This window comes from Tiliqua scincoides, chromosome 1, assembly GCF_035046505.1.
Source record: "Tiliqua scincoides isolate rTilSci1 chromosome 1, rTilSci1.hap2, whole genome shotgun sequence".
Lineage (NCBI taxonomy): Eukaryota > Metazoa > Chordata > Lepidosauria > Squamata > Scincidae > Tiliqua > Tiliqua scincoides.
Window position 1 is genome coordinate 126,880,310 of NC_089821.1, and position 14,074 is coordinate 126,894,383.

At 44.0% G+C, this 14,074-nt stretch overlaps 1 protein-coding gene across 3 annotated transcripts in view; it reads left to right on the forward strand.

Annotated features, from left to right (window-relative positions):
• The first annotated feature begins 1,696 nt into the window (after nt 1-1,696).
• UNC80 (unc-80 homolog, NALCN channel complex subunit) overlaps nt 1,697-14,074 on the forward strand; it is a 168,147-nt gene continuing 155,769 nt past the window's right edge. For all 3 annotated transcript variants that reach the window (XM_066636717.1, XM_066636718.1, XM_066636716.1), the window contains exons 1-2: nt 1,697-1,788; nt 3,468-3,516. In XM_066636717.1, the coding sequence (XP_066492814.1) occupies nt 1,697-1,788; nt 3,468-3,516 (141 nt within the window). The remainder of the gene's footprint in view (nt 1,789-3,467; nt 3,517-14,074) is intronic.

The following is a 14,074-nucleotide window of genomic DNA, read 5'->3' on the forward strand; positions in this document are numbered from 1 at the left end:
TACCTTTAACCACTGTATAGAAGAGGGAATTCTGGAAGGTTCATCATGGAAGGGTTTGAAAAGCTGCACCTGTAAAAATTCCCTCTTCTATACAGTGGTTAAAGGTATAGTCACTGTGTCCTCCATTGTATCTGGTCATCCTTCTCCAGTGCCTATCAGGCAACCGCAGTCACACAATATCTGTGCACTCATGGCTGCACAGTCAATCAGGCTTCTTTAATTAGTGCCAATGACATTTTCTTCAAACTCATTCTTGTTAGCCAACTTTTTTTGGAAGGCATTCAACAATATGGAGTGAGAATGAGAAGACTGTGGTAGATTATCTTGACATTTCTGTTTTTCTGTTTTAAAGAGTTCTCTTCTTCTCTCCCCCCCCCCCCCAATGGATCTAACTCACAAGGGTACTGCTGTTATTGGAAGAATAGCTGTGATGAACTACATTGACTGTATTCAAACATACCTGTAAATATGTTTAAAAGTACAGTACAGCCTATTTCTATTAAAATCAGTAGAAGTTTGGCCACTGAGTTCAGGGGAAGTTAGTGTTGCTGGCTGTTTGTTCATGTTGATCAAGCCAGCTTTCAGGAAGAGGGTGCAGTTTTCTTGTTCTTCATCTACACTGGTCTATCCTTCAGTGCATTTGTCTTCAGATGGGAGGTGGGGGGTGTTGGAATAACACCACTTCTTGGTGCTCCAATTGTGCCATCGCTTCCACATCTTTTCTTTCCCTCTTTATTTTGATGTCTTAAAAGAGAAGGAGGGAAGTGGAGAGAGCAATGAGATACAAAATAATTTGGGGGCTTCTATACCTATTAAGGGGCTTTTGTGCCTTTCACAAAAGTGGCACAGAAGAGGGCTTGTGGACTTAAAGTCATAATTTTACTGTGTTGTTACTTTTTGAAACCTACAAATGACTGGAACTAGAGGGGCTGAAAATAATCACATGCCATCAGAAAGGTGAGGTTGAAGAGCCATATCCCCTTGCTGAATACTCCCCCCCCTTTTTTTTTTTTTACTAATTATTAAGTATCTACCCCAGGAGTATGCAATTTTGTTTCAGACCAAGCACCTCAGGCTGTTTCACAGGACCAACTTTCAGTATTTGATTTGCTTAACCCCTCCCCCCCGCTTCTGTCTTACTCAAGACACTGTCTTACTCAATAAGAGCAATTACTCAATTATTACTCAATGAGAAAATAAAGGGGGGAGGGGAATGCCAGCTGCTCCATCTTTGTTCTGTGATGTTGGGTTCTTCTCCGGAGGAACTTGGGCTTGCCGCTGTAGAGGGGGGAAGTTTGGAAATCAGGGTACCCCCTGCCTATCCCCCTCGGAAGGGAGCGCAGCTGGGAGGCTGACTGCTGTAGGTGGCGCTTGCCTGGCTGCCACGCCATCCTCCGTCGCCCACCTCCCAGCCTGCTGGTGTCCCCTTGACACGTCCCGCCGCGCCGGTCGCTGTCCACAGAAGGAGGTGCTGAAAGAACGGAGACATGCAGGGCGCGATGCGGACATCGGCTTGTCCTTGGCCGCCGCCGCCGCCGCCGCCGCCTCCTCCCAAGCGGAGCTGATTTTCCCCCTGCTTGGCGGCGGCTGTTGCTTTTGCAGCCATCTTGCACCAGCAGAGCCGGAGGCTGAGAAGGCTGCTGGCGACGCAGGGCGATGGGCTAGCAGCAGCTGTTGCAGCGGGGGAGCCAGCATCATGGTGAAGCGGAAAAGCTCCGAAGGCCAGGAGCAGGAGAGCGGCCGAGGCGTCCCGCTGCCAATCCAGACCTTCCTATGGAGGCAGACCAGGTACGGGAGAGCAGGGGGCGCTGCCTGCAAGCCCTCACAGGGGGTGGGAGAGCTCATCACCCACTCCAGTGGGTGACCAGGTGTCCTCTTTTTCCAGGACGTGTCCTCTTCTTTGGCCTCCTGTCCCGGAAAGGAACTTAAATGTCTTCCTTTTCCCTGTGAGCGGGTAGCACATAGCCTTACTGTAATCAATAAGTAATATGGTTATAAATTTAATAATGGTGTTTGAATTGACTACATAAAATCAATATACTAATGCTTTTAGCTTATATTTTGTCATGTCCTACATTTTTCAGTGCCTTGTCCTCTTTTGTGATTATGACATCTGGTCACCCTGTGTAGATAAGTCAGAATACCGAGGTGCCCCCCTTCTTTACAGGAGTGCAGCATGCTCTAAAAAGTGCATTCATACATTTAGAGTTGAGGCATTTACATGGGTCCCTCCACCTGCTTCCCTTTCCCTCTGGTGCCCTCACCCAGCTCTGCCCAAATCTTCACAGCAGTAATTGATATCAGGCTAGTCAGTAGAGAGGCTTGCAGCTGGTGTCAGTGTGACTGGCACAGTCCACATGAAGACATGTTGGCCTAGCCACCCAGTACCATGGTCTGTCGTCTTTGAAGAGTTCTGGTTCCTGTCATTCTAGATTAGTGGTGCATTATTGTCAACTTTGTAGGGTGAAAAAAACCACACTTTGTGGCGTAATGAATGCTGTGCTTGGAGAATATGGGCAGGCTGACTCCCAATACCTGCTCATCATGTAACCACTGGGTGGGTGGCCTTTGGCAATTCCCTCTCCCATGCTTTAAATGGGTATGTTAAAAGCAGGTTGGAAGCACTGCTACCTTAAAGATTTCCATTTCACAGTGCAGCAGGAGGAACCAGTCAGCACTGGTTTGTTTACACTGTTGGTTTGTTTCCTATCTTTAGGGTCAACAACAAGATAGTTTTTTGGGGAAGTGATTGCCCAGTAATTCACACAGGCTGCAATGCTATACACACTTTCATGGGAGTAAGTCCCATTAAACTCAATGGGTTTTACATCTGAGTAGACATGGCTAAGATTGCACTGCCAATTTGTATAAACACAATGGGTTATCTGTGGAAATTATATAAATATAATACATAATTGCAAATGATGCCAAGAAGAAAAAATAGTTTACAATGCTCATGATTATGCTACTTTATTCATTATGCTACTGTATTCAGTATATATTCATAACATTTAATCTATATTTCAATACAAAACATGAAATTGCAATATTTAGTACATAAAATATTCTCAAATTGAATATGCATGCTTAATTACTATATTTTTTCTAATATGTGGAAACATTTGTTCTTTTCTATCTTATATTGTCTCAATAATCCTTGCAACAACAAACTTAAAAGATAGGCCATTACCTCCATTTTCCATACAGGGTGGAAGTGGCTTTGAAAGAAAGATGCTTGCCTAAAGCCTCCTACAGAGTTTGTGGTTGAGGCACAATTTGAACCAGGGACATCCTGACTCATACCTCATAAACTTTGCCAGTGCCACTGTATGGTAATCATTTTAAAGTAATGAGCTGCTCGCTGATATGGTGTTCAGTATGCTGTAGCCTTCATTGTAATTAAGTGTGCTTAATTGTGCACCTTACCTATAATTACTCTTTTAACAACCATCTGTGTCTTTCCTCAGTGCATTTTTGAGGCCCAAACTGGGAAAACAATATGAAGCTTCCTGCGTGGTATGTGACTTTAATTTTTAAAAAATTCACTTTTCTGCATGAATTGTTTGGTTTTGAACCTAGGAAGTTTTTGTTAGTTATAGATAACTTGTTAATTCCAAAAGCTAAAATATAGAACTTGTTTTACTGCGGTAAAAATATATATGTGATTAAGACAGACAAGTACTGCCATATAACATTGTAACTGAATCCATAGCTTCCCACATAGTTCTTACACTGAATATTTTGATAGAAACTCACTGGGATAAAATCCTGTCTGATCTTTTAATATAAACTCCATTGAACTTAATAGGCTGCATATTTTTTGCCCAGTATGAGCCTAAGCATAGCTCCTTGTGGTATGTTCCATTGGCATTAAATCCACTGTGCAGTGCAATCCTGAGCTGCACTTAGGCCTGTGCAAGTCCCTTGCGCCAGCCCAGGAGACACGTTTGGGTGCCATAAGGCACATTTGCGCCTCCTTGTGCATTGGCTAGGTCAGCGCGCAGAGGCTGCAATAAGCCTCCATGCTGATGGAGGCTCTGAGTCTTGCATCAGCCAAGTTTGGCCAACACAAGACTCTGGGGTGGGTGGGGAGGAGACCAGAGGGAGGCATTCCGGGGTGGAGGGAGGTGGGTGGTGGGTGACCCCAGGGCAGGCAGGTGGGGAGTGGGAGGCGGGACTGGGATCTGGTAGTTATGCTGGATTCCAACCCCTGTTCCATGGGAGTTCAGAGTCTCCTCTGACTTGTGGTGCAAGTCCTGAGGTGGCACAAGTCTGAGGAAACTCATAGGTATAAGGATGGTTTACCCTTACCTCTGGCTGATCTGCTTTGGGCCCCAATACAGTGTAAGCCTCTTGACTTGCCTGTTCCAACTCAGGATAGAATTGCGCCCTTAATTACAAAGGTGTTTAGGATAGTAGTTAGCAATGATTCTCATTGCCCTCAATGGAATGGTTTACTAGGTTGCCCTATGGTTTACTAGGTTTTCTCCATTAGGAGCTAGGAGTCCCCTGTGATGAATGGACAGACTTTGTAAGATACTAGTTCAATGTGGCTTCATATCCATCAATCCCCTATGTTGTTTTGGCTAATCTGAGGACTGAACTCCCCTTACAATGAGAGCATAAGGTTCCCAATCCTGTTTGCCCTACAACACTAATACAAAGGTAGGAGAGGTATGTAAAGGGAAAAACGAATGAGTGCAATGGGAGTTGTTATCCCTTCCCTTCTCCACCACTTCATCCTTGCATATGCTCTGCCTACCTGGCCATTTATAATCCTTTTTCCCAGCTGATCTTGGAGACCAAGGCTAGAACCATGTGGGGAACAACATCCCTGAGGAGGATCAGTGTGTGCAAGCAGAATTAAATCCTCCTTCCAACCCACATTATTTCCTGCAAATTGTCCATCCTGCATTTGTATTGCTTCTGCCCTCTTCTATTGGAGAATTGCTGGGGAAATGTGTCAATTCTGCTTGAGTTCTCTCCCTATAGCTTAACAGTGATGCTGTCTCCTCCAGATCCTAGATAAAAGGGTGGAGAACTATATTGTATTAGCATTGTTCCTGAGGAGATCCTTATGACACTGGCTGCCTTGCTGCATACATTCTTCCTCTTTGCTCCTATGTCTAAGATCTCTTTTTATGCTCTGTCATGCAGCTGCCAGTTTCCAAGTCACTGGATATGGCCGACACTTGTATACACCATGTGATCACAGACAGGGAATAGTTAAATGGAAGGGAACCAAGGACCATCATGTTTTTCTAAACAGGAAGTTGGTGATAAATTATTTAAGGGGTTGGCTATATTGAGGCAACACTGACACCAGTGAAAATATGTGTATGAAAAATATTTAATATGTTCATTAGACTTCAAACCCACTCAGACAGGCTTGAGAGAAGTAATGGCAAATTAAAACTATAAAATATTCCAAAGTACATCTAAAATGCTAAGAAATGCTTCTGCCATTACATTTTATTGGCATGTAATTAAGATGCACCTTCTAAGATCTGTGTTGGTGTCACTGTAACAAAAACATTTGCTTCAAGGTGTGGGTAAGAAACACAGGGATGATGAAACTCAAAATTGTTCTGAGCAGTGTTCTACCTGTTCCCGGGGAACCTTTCCACTTCTGTTTTCCAGTGGCAGTCTTCTGTGCTCCCCTCCTTCAAGCTAGAACAGGGGCCTCATGAGGGATAGAGACTGACAACCAAAATAAACATCACATTTGATGCACTTTGTTTTCACTTTGGGGTGTGTGTGTGTCCCATCCCATGATTCCAAAGTGAAATTAGCATGAAATGGACACATCTAACCAATCCAAAGTGATTTTAACCCTGATCTTAAGATCCATGGCAATGAAAAGTAGCACTGAGGAAGACCTGGAGATTATATAGAACATTACATAACAACCAGGTTTTCAGAAGACACTTCCTCTGTCAGATCGTTACAGAATGACTTCCTAGAGCCTACTATGTCCTGGTTTCAATAAGAGCATGACAGGTTGGCAGGTAATTAGGAAATAAAAAGCCTAGCACCAGTGGAGACCTTGAGAAACATTCTCCTAAGAAAATATCATTACTTGAGCTCTGTTAACTAGAGATCTTGGAGAATGTCATACTATTCTTTTGTATAAACTATCCATAATACATATAAAGCATTTCAAAATCCCTTTTGATGGGGAGTGTATTTCTATGCATTCTGCACAGGGAGATACATTGCATACAAGCAGAAATCTCAATCTGCTGCTGGATATGCCATTTCACTCTGTAGTCCTTAAGAACATAAGAACAGCCCCACTGGATCAGGCCATAGGCCCATCTAGTCCAGCTTCCTGTATTTCACAGCGGCCCACCAAATGCCCCAGGGAGCACACCAGATAACAAGAGACCTCATCCTGGTGCCCTCCCAGCTTGCTTCTCCCCTAAAACATTCATTCTCTCTGACAAAACCAGCATTGCAGGAAGACTAAGAACTAAGTTAGCCTTTTCCCATGAGATGACATCGTTTGGTGGTTGTTGCTGTTTGTGTGCGAGAGTGAGTGTACTTGGAGAAGGCAGGCTGACTGAAGGAAATAGTACCTAGTGGTTAGTGCTCATGCACCCCTTCTTGCTTTCAGCGTTCCCTTTTTATGGGGCTAACAGCTGGATGGGGAAATCTGGTAGTTAATTTTTCAGATTTTTATAACATATTTTCTCCAAGGAGCTCAGGGTGGTGTGCATGGTTCCTTCCCTCCTTTTGTCCTCACAGTAACCCTGTGAGGTGAGGCTAGCGACTGACCAAAGGTTACCCAGAAAGCTTCATGGCTGAGCAGAGATTTGAACCTGAATCTTCCAGAATTAACACCAGAACCACCATATCACCCTGGCTCTCAGTTTCTATCTACTTTCACCGTTCCAGGCTAACGAGACCAGCAGGGGAAGGGCTGGGTAGAAAAAGGGCCTTTCCCAGGGATAGCACTGAACTCCAGTGGATCTTATTAAAAATCAAACCACACTAGCATCTGATGTAATTAGTAGGTGATTACCTGTGAACATGGACTAGGCAGACAAAGATTAAAAAACAAAAACAAAATTTTTTTTTTTTAAAAACCCAGAAGGGAAGAAATTAAACCAAATGAGAAAAGGGGGAGTAGAAAAAATGAAATCAGGCTAATGAAAAATGCTTGAACTCAGCTGAATGGAAATGCTTGACCAAATTAGGTATAGGTGTGCCCCAGTATTTGCAGGATTGTTTTTTTTTTTTCTGGAACTCCGAAGTTCAGCGAAACCACAGATAACTGGGAGCATCCCTCCCAACCTGACTGGGGCTTTCCCGGACCTCAGAATGCCTGATAAGGCAATAAAAACATCACTTCCAGTTTCCAAGGAAACCAGAAGTCACTTATTTTGGCCCAAACCACCATTCTGAAGTCTGCAAAGGCTGCAAGCAGATGCACACGGTCTCTGCAGGGCTAAGAACACCCTCTGATGGGTGTTCTGGAGGGATGCTCACGGGGTGACCCCGCAGACTCAATCTGCGGATATGTGAAACCGAAGATATGGGATCTGTGGATACGCGGGGGTCCCAATACAGAAAGTAGTAAGGCCCAACAAATGGAGCTGGGGTGCTACTAAAGAGCAAAGTACACAAAATTCCACCAGGTAGATGAACTGGTGAAGTTTGTAGGCTAGCTTAGAGTGAAAATAGCTAACAAATCAAAATTAATTCCCTGAACGTGTCTTAGTTAGGATCACAACCCCCCCCCCAAATTCCTGCACTTACTTGATAGTAAGTGGACATGGTTTCCACAAACCAACACTAGATATCATGCATACCTGGAAGAAACACAGATGAACAGGAGGAGGCCTGCACAAGATGAATAGTCAGGAGGCCTGCACTGTATCCCACGCAACATTGGAGCCCGAAGCGGCTCAGCCGGAGGCAAGGGGAAACTCTTCCCCTACCCCCAGGTAAGTCATCACAGCCCCAATGGGTCTCCTTGGACCTGTGCCACCTTAGGAGGTGATGCAAGTCTGAGGAGAATGGAGCAACTTGGAGCCGCTCCCTGCTGCTCAGGGAACAGGGTTGGGATCCGGCATAACTGCCGGGTCTCAGCCCCACCTGCTCCCTGCCTGCTCACACCTGGTACTGCCCTCTGCCCCCTCCCCCCCAGAAAGACCTCCTCCCCACCCTCCCCAGACCCCTGTGCCAGCCAAACTTGGCCAGCACAAGCTCACCATCCCTGGGGCCTGTGACAGTGCAGTAAGCTGGTGCAAGTCTGTTGCGCCAGCCTAACTGCCTCCAGGGTGGCACAAAAATGCTTTATGGGACTTTCACCATCTCTGGATGCTACCTCTGGATCAGTGCAAGGGGTTTGCTACTAACTCCTAGTTAGGATTGCACCCTTAGGCTCTGATAACGCTATGATATTACCTGACTGGAGGAGTGGAACCCACCTAGTCTCTCTATCCCACCCTTTACCTAGATACAGGTTTGGCTGCCCAGTTGGTCAGCTCATGCCAGTTAGAAAGAGGGTTAGCTCCTCCAGGCAGGGAGATAGACTGAATCCACGAATTGCATGGCTGCCTGATAATGACATTTCAACCAAAGGACAAAGGCTGCTGTGGGCTTCTGATGTTCCAGCCGTTTTTAGTTTAACTCTCCAGAAGCTTCTGTGCAGGTTTGAGTTCAAAAATAAGAGGAATAGGCAAAAAATTAAGGAAAGAATAGGGCATTGATCATGCTTGTATTGTCCTTTATGATTTACAAATATACAAGTTGAATGTAGTGGATGAAACTAAATACTGTTACTGTAGATAGTATCTATTAACTCTGCATCAGATTTCCTATACCCCAAGGAATTTTACCTCCAAACAGCACACAGCTCTAAACTTACCTTGTTTGATTCTCTTTTCCTACCCTTTCAAACAGCAAATTGGCTCCAAATGGTTTCTCTGTCCCCTTCCAACCGAGTCCTTCCCTGTTATCAGGAGAACATCTTCTATCATTTTCTCCCATGCAGAAAGCATCTCCCAATCATTGGGAAGCATGCTCCCAATGTTAGGAATCAGAGTTACTTGCTTTCTGTATATAGTCATAGTCTACCCCTCAAAGTACTAGTGATACCCTGATGATGAGAGGAGTTGATAGCAGCACTGAACAAACAACCGTCTATTTAGGTCAACTTTGCTTTGAGAGCTCCCACAGCCCATCTTCATGTGGGACTTGCAAATTACATGGTAGTGAGCTTTATTTCAGGCCAAGTACACTTATTATCAGTCCATGTGGTCAACTTGATTGGGGCCATGAAAATGAAGCTAGTTAGCATTGATTTCATCCTTATTCACCCATTTTCTTCTTGTTATTTCCAGCAGCATTTTCTCATCTTGTCTACTTAAAGTCCTGTGATTTATTCAAGGCTGGGGCCTTGAATTTATTCAATTTGTGAGAAGGGCTGTCCTCCATGGATTGCTCTGATTCCATTGCCAAGGCTTTGGATTGGCATCCACCAAGGAAGAATTGTTGTCAGGAGGCTCTGATCTCCATTTTATAGTTCAGGATAATTATGAAACAGGAGGCAAAAAAAGAAGAATATGGCATTTTGTCATAATGTCTCATAATTGAGTGCTAGCTGTCCAGAGAAAGGATGTCAATGGCCAAGAAAAGATGATGCCCAGATCTGATACAAAGGGATTTAACCATGATCTCCTTACCAAAATAAAATAAAATAAAATCTGCCACTAAGTGGTAAGAAAATGAGCAGAGACAGAGATAACCAATGGCATTAAATTATAATTGGATATCCTAGATTGGTAACAAATGCTGTATATTTTTTTAAAAGTAAAATAAATAACTCTGTGTGCACGAATCACCTGTTTGAAAGCTTTTAAAAGCATAATGCTTCAGATGAAAGAGCCAGCGCCATCTGACATTTGGTACAAGTTAGTTCCCTCATGGTGAGGTCATTGACTGACCTTAGGGAAGTCTATCTCTGGCCCTACCTGTGCTACATACCCATATCTATGCTATGCTGCTGTAATTAGCATAGCCAGGAATAGTTGATGAAGAGCTGAGAATTGTGATAAGGTTACCTAACCCTTCATAGCAGTACAAAAGTAACCTGGAGAGAGGTAATGACAATCAGCATGTGCCCTCACTCATCCTCTGGGAGGTGCTGTAGCTCAACGGAGAAGCACCTGCTTGCATGTATAATGCCCCATGCCACTTCACACAGGGCTGGGAAACACTTCTGTCTGAATCCCCTGAAGAGCTGCTGCCCATCAGCAGAGACAATAGTGTGCTGGATTGACCAATGACTCACTGCAAATCTGCTTTCCACACTCAGCTTCTTATTTTAACAGGGCTCTGGCCCAGTGTGTTTTGGATTATGCAGACTTCTCTGGGGTATGAGGATTGATCACTTCCCCAAAGTTATTTCAGCTTGATCACCACGACCCATAGGAGATATAGCTGTTCTTGTTATTGGCCCTTAGCCATTCTCCTCTATATTTAATTCCATTCCTGATCCTATTTACTGGAGATTGGGGGAAGAGAGAGTGTGGAGGGTGGGGGAGTGCACTGTAGCCTCTCAAGGATGAGTTTTCTGACTGTGAAAGGATGGCATTTGGAGCATCCTATTGGTCATGTTTGCCCACTGTCATTTATCTCAGTTAACACGTTCAAATTGGCTAAACAATTTGTGAATGAGTAAAGTGACAGAAGGTCAGAGTTCTTCATAGCAGTGGGTTTATGTGATCACAAATACTGTTTTTTGTTTGTTTGTTTGTTTTGTTTTTGCTCTTCAGGGGAAAATAATTGCCTCAGTACCCAAGTATAGAGGTTTCTGGGCTTACAGTTGTAGACCAGTTAGGAAGTGATACATTTTGTTAACGTGCTCTCTGTGCTAGTCACATGTTATTGTGATGCCTTGGGCAAAAGACCATCAGTGCACTAAAGCTGGTGTCTCCTCTCCTTCTTTGTAACCATTTTGTACAGCCCGGCCAAAGGGGTTTGAATGGTTGTGGCAGGGTGTGAAAGTATTTCCTAGAGCCTATCTGCTTTTTACAAGCTTTACATACATTGCATTGTTGGCATGTTGGGGATAAATAAAAATATATAACAAGATCCCATTCCCCACCAAAAGCACATTTACAGCCCCTATTCAGCTTAATTCAGCATTAATCATGTGCTTAATTTTCTCATATTGGGCTCATTTTTTACTTTGGATGGATCATATCCATGGTTAGCATGACTCTGTCTTGCATGACTGTAAATGTGTGAACTGATTCCGTTAAAAAGCACTGAATTTGAGTCATAGGAGAAATATAAACATATTTTTCTTTCATACTCAGACATCATCTGATTAAACACAGACCAATTTATTTTCAATTACACTTTTGTGTTTTTATTCAAAAAAAGAAATAAAGGGAGACCACAATCACTCCTTAAGAAATTTATACTACCCACAATGTCTTTTTCAGCTATTCTATAATTCATTGGTTCCCAACCCCTGGTCCAGGGAACACAGGTGGTCTATGAGACACTGAGAAGTGGTCCACAAAGTCTCAGGAAAAGAAAAGATTGCCTTTGATTACTTCCAGTGCACTCCTCCACAGACCATCAGAGAGGGTAGAGAATAACTTCCCACAGCCAGCAAAAAAAGCAGCAACGCACAAATCTTCACTATAAATAATATATCTCTAATCTCTAATTATTACAAATTTAATTGTATTTTTTTGTGTGAAGGGTGATAGTTGCATGCAGGGCCCATGAGAGAGGGTACAGGGGGTAATTTGTACCTGGGTCCAGGGTCAAAAAGTGGGTCCAGGAGTCAAAGTAGGGCCCTCATAAATTGCCTGGGATCTTATATTTTTCAATTCTCTCCCAGACTTCCAGTCCACATGGGATGCTGGGTGTATGGTGGCTGCCACAAGCCATATGTGCTGGGCCAAGAAATGCATACCTGACACTCCTGAACGCTTTCAAATCTGGCAGGAAACTGGCCTGCTGCAGTAGCTCTTTGGCTTGTGGAGCTGCTTATTATGAAAGAGTGCATCAAGGACACAGCTGTGGAACTACAGTTGCTGCAGAAGTACCTTTTGGTACACCCAGGACACTTTCCATTCTAGTGTGAACCTAAACATGATGATCTAATTTTCTATAATGATTTTCTATATTTAAAAAAAAATTTAGAGCAGTGTTTCTCAAACAGTGGGTGAGGACCCACTTGGTGGGTTGCGAGCCAATTTCAGGTGGGTCCCCATTCATGTCAATATTTTATTCTTAATAGATTAGACTTGATTAGACCATGGGGAAATGTTACAGATGTGTTATTTTAACAAGTTACTATGTATATTCTTTTAACAATGATAGTAAATGGGACTTATTCCTGGGTAAGTGTGGGTAGGATTACAGCCTAGGATAGTTAAAAATTTTCCCTGCTGGATGATGTCACTTTGGGTCATGACATCACTTCCGGTGAGTCCTGACAGATTCCCATTCTAAATAGTGTGTCCCTGTGCTAAATGTGTAAGAATCACTGTTTTAGAGACTTTGGAGTGTGTTTGGTTTTCTGTATTACTGTATCTAGCTGCTTACATTGTGTGGTCAGGTAGACCTGGGCTCCACATTGGGAAGCAAGGTAGATCTGGGCTCCAAAGACTTTTCCTGCTGTTGTCATCCTCCCCCTGCCCTGTTTTGCCCCCTCTGCACCCCTGTTGTGCCCAGCCCTCCCCTCTCCCTTTGGGAAGGGGCCCAAAGGAAACATTGTATGCACTGAATTCCTCTTGGAGACACTGGTTGCATGTGTTCCATGCCAATTCCAATTTTTGTCTCAGTAGTCTTTGGGGTCCTAAAGATTGGGAACCACTGCTATAACTGAAGGAGCTTGGTTGATTTGATTTCTTGTTCCAGCTTTGACCATGACCAGTGGATTAAGGGCCCAATCCTAAACAGTGTGCGCCGGCTCACTTCCAGTGCGCACTGTTGCAAATATGCCATACAGCAGTTTGCAAGCCCCCAGCGCTGGCCCAGTGCCAGCTGGCACATTGTGGATGACAGAACTGGTGGAAAGCTGGTGTTTCACCAAAAGGTGGTCACCTGAACCACCGGGCAGTGGAGAGGTAGGTGGGGGCATGAAGGGAGGCGGGGAGGAGGTGGTGTTCTGAGGTGGGGAAGGGTGGGGAGATGGCAGGGAGGAGGTGTACCGGGAGGAGGGTAGGACGGGTGGAGCTCAGTTGCACTGAATCCTAAGCTCCGTGTCAGGCCCCGCAGCCTGATATGGAGCTCTGTGATTCTGCTGGAGCTCCAGAGCTGCTGTAGAATTGAATAGCCCTATTGTGGGGCTACTTCCTTTACTTGGGGGGAGGAGGAGGTGGCAGCTGCCCAGGGTGCACTGGATGCTGTGGCAGCTATTTTCACTGCCGTAGCAGCCCCATGCTCTGGGCGGCTCAGGATTGGGCTGTTAGGCTGCAATGCACACTTACCTGGGTGTAAGTCCCATTGAACTCAGTGGGGCCTACATTTTGAGTAGATATCATAGGATTGCACTACTGTAAAACAAGGCAGCAAAAACAATTGGAAATATTTTGGGAGCAGCTTGAAGGTTATTCACATACAGTCAATTATTTTAACATGTTTTTTAAATTATATCAAATGACAACAACAACAACAACAAACTTGCATCCTATTGATCTGAACCTGTTGTGTTACATCTGTGATGGCTCCTTCACTCATGCAAGCTATCACATGAAGTTGTAGTCATCAAGTGATGAGGATGCATGTGAGAAAAGCACTAGAGAGAAATGCTGAATTCAGAAAGATATATCTTTGCACCGGTTCCCCTGAAGGTGTTAAGCAGAGGGATAAAACATGACCTCCAAGGCAAACAAAATTGCACAAATGAATCACAATTCAGTTATCTGAATCTGTCTGTCAGCTTAATACGTTATTGAAACAACTGTGTGGCATGAGAACAAAGTCATAATTAATGCCTTCTGAAGAAAAGAGTGTATTTCAAAAACCTGAAAGATGTTTTAGAGTAAGTGTACCATTTTGTGACCTCATCATTTTTAAAAAGATGTGATTAATTTTAATA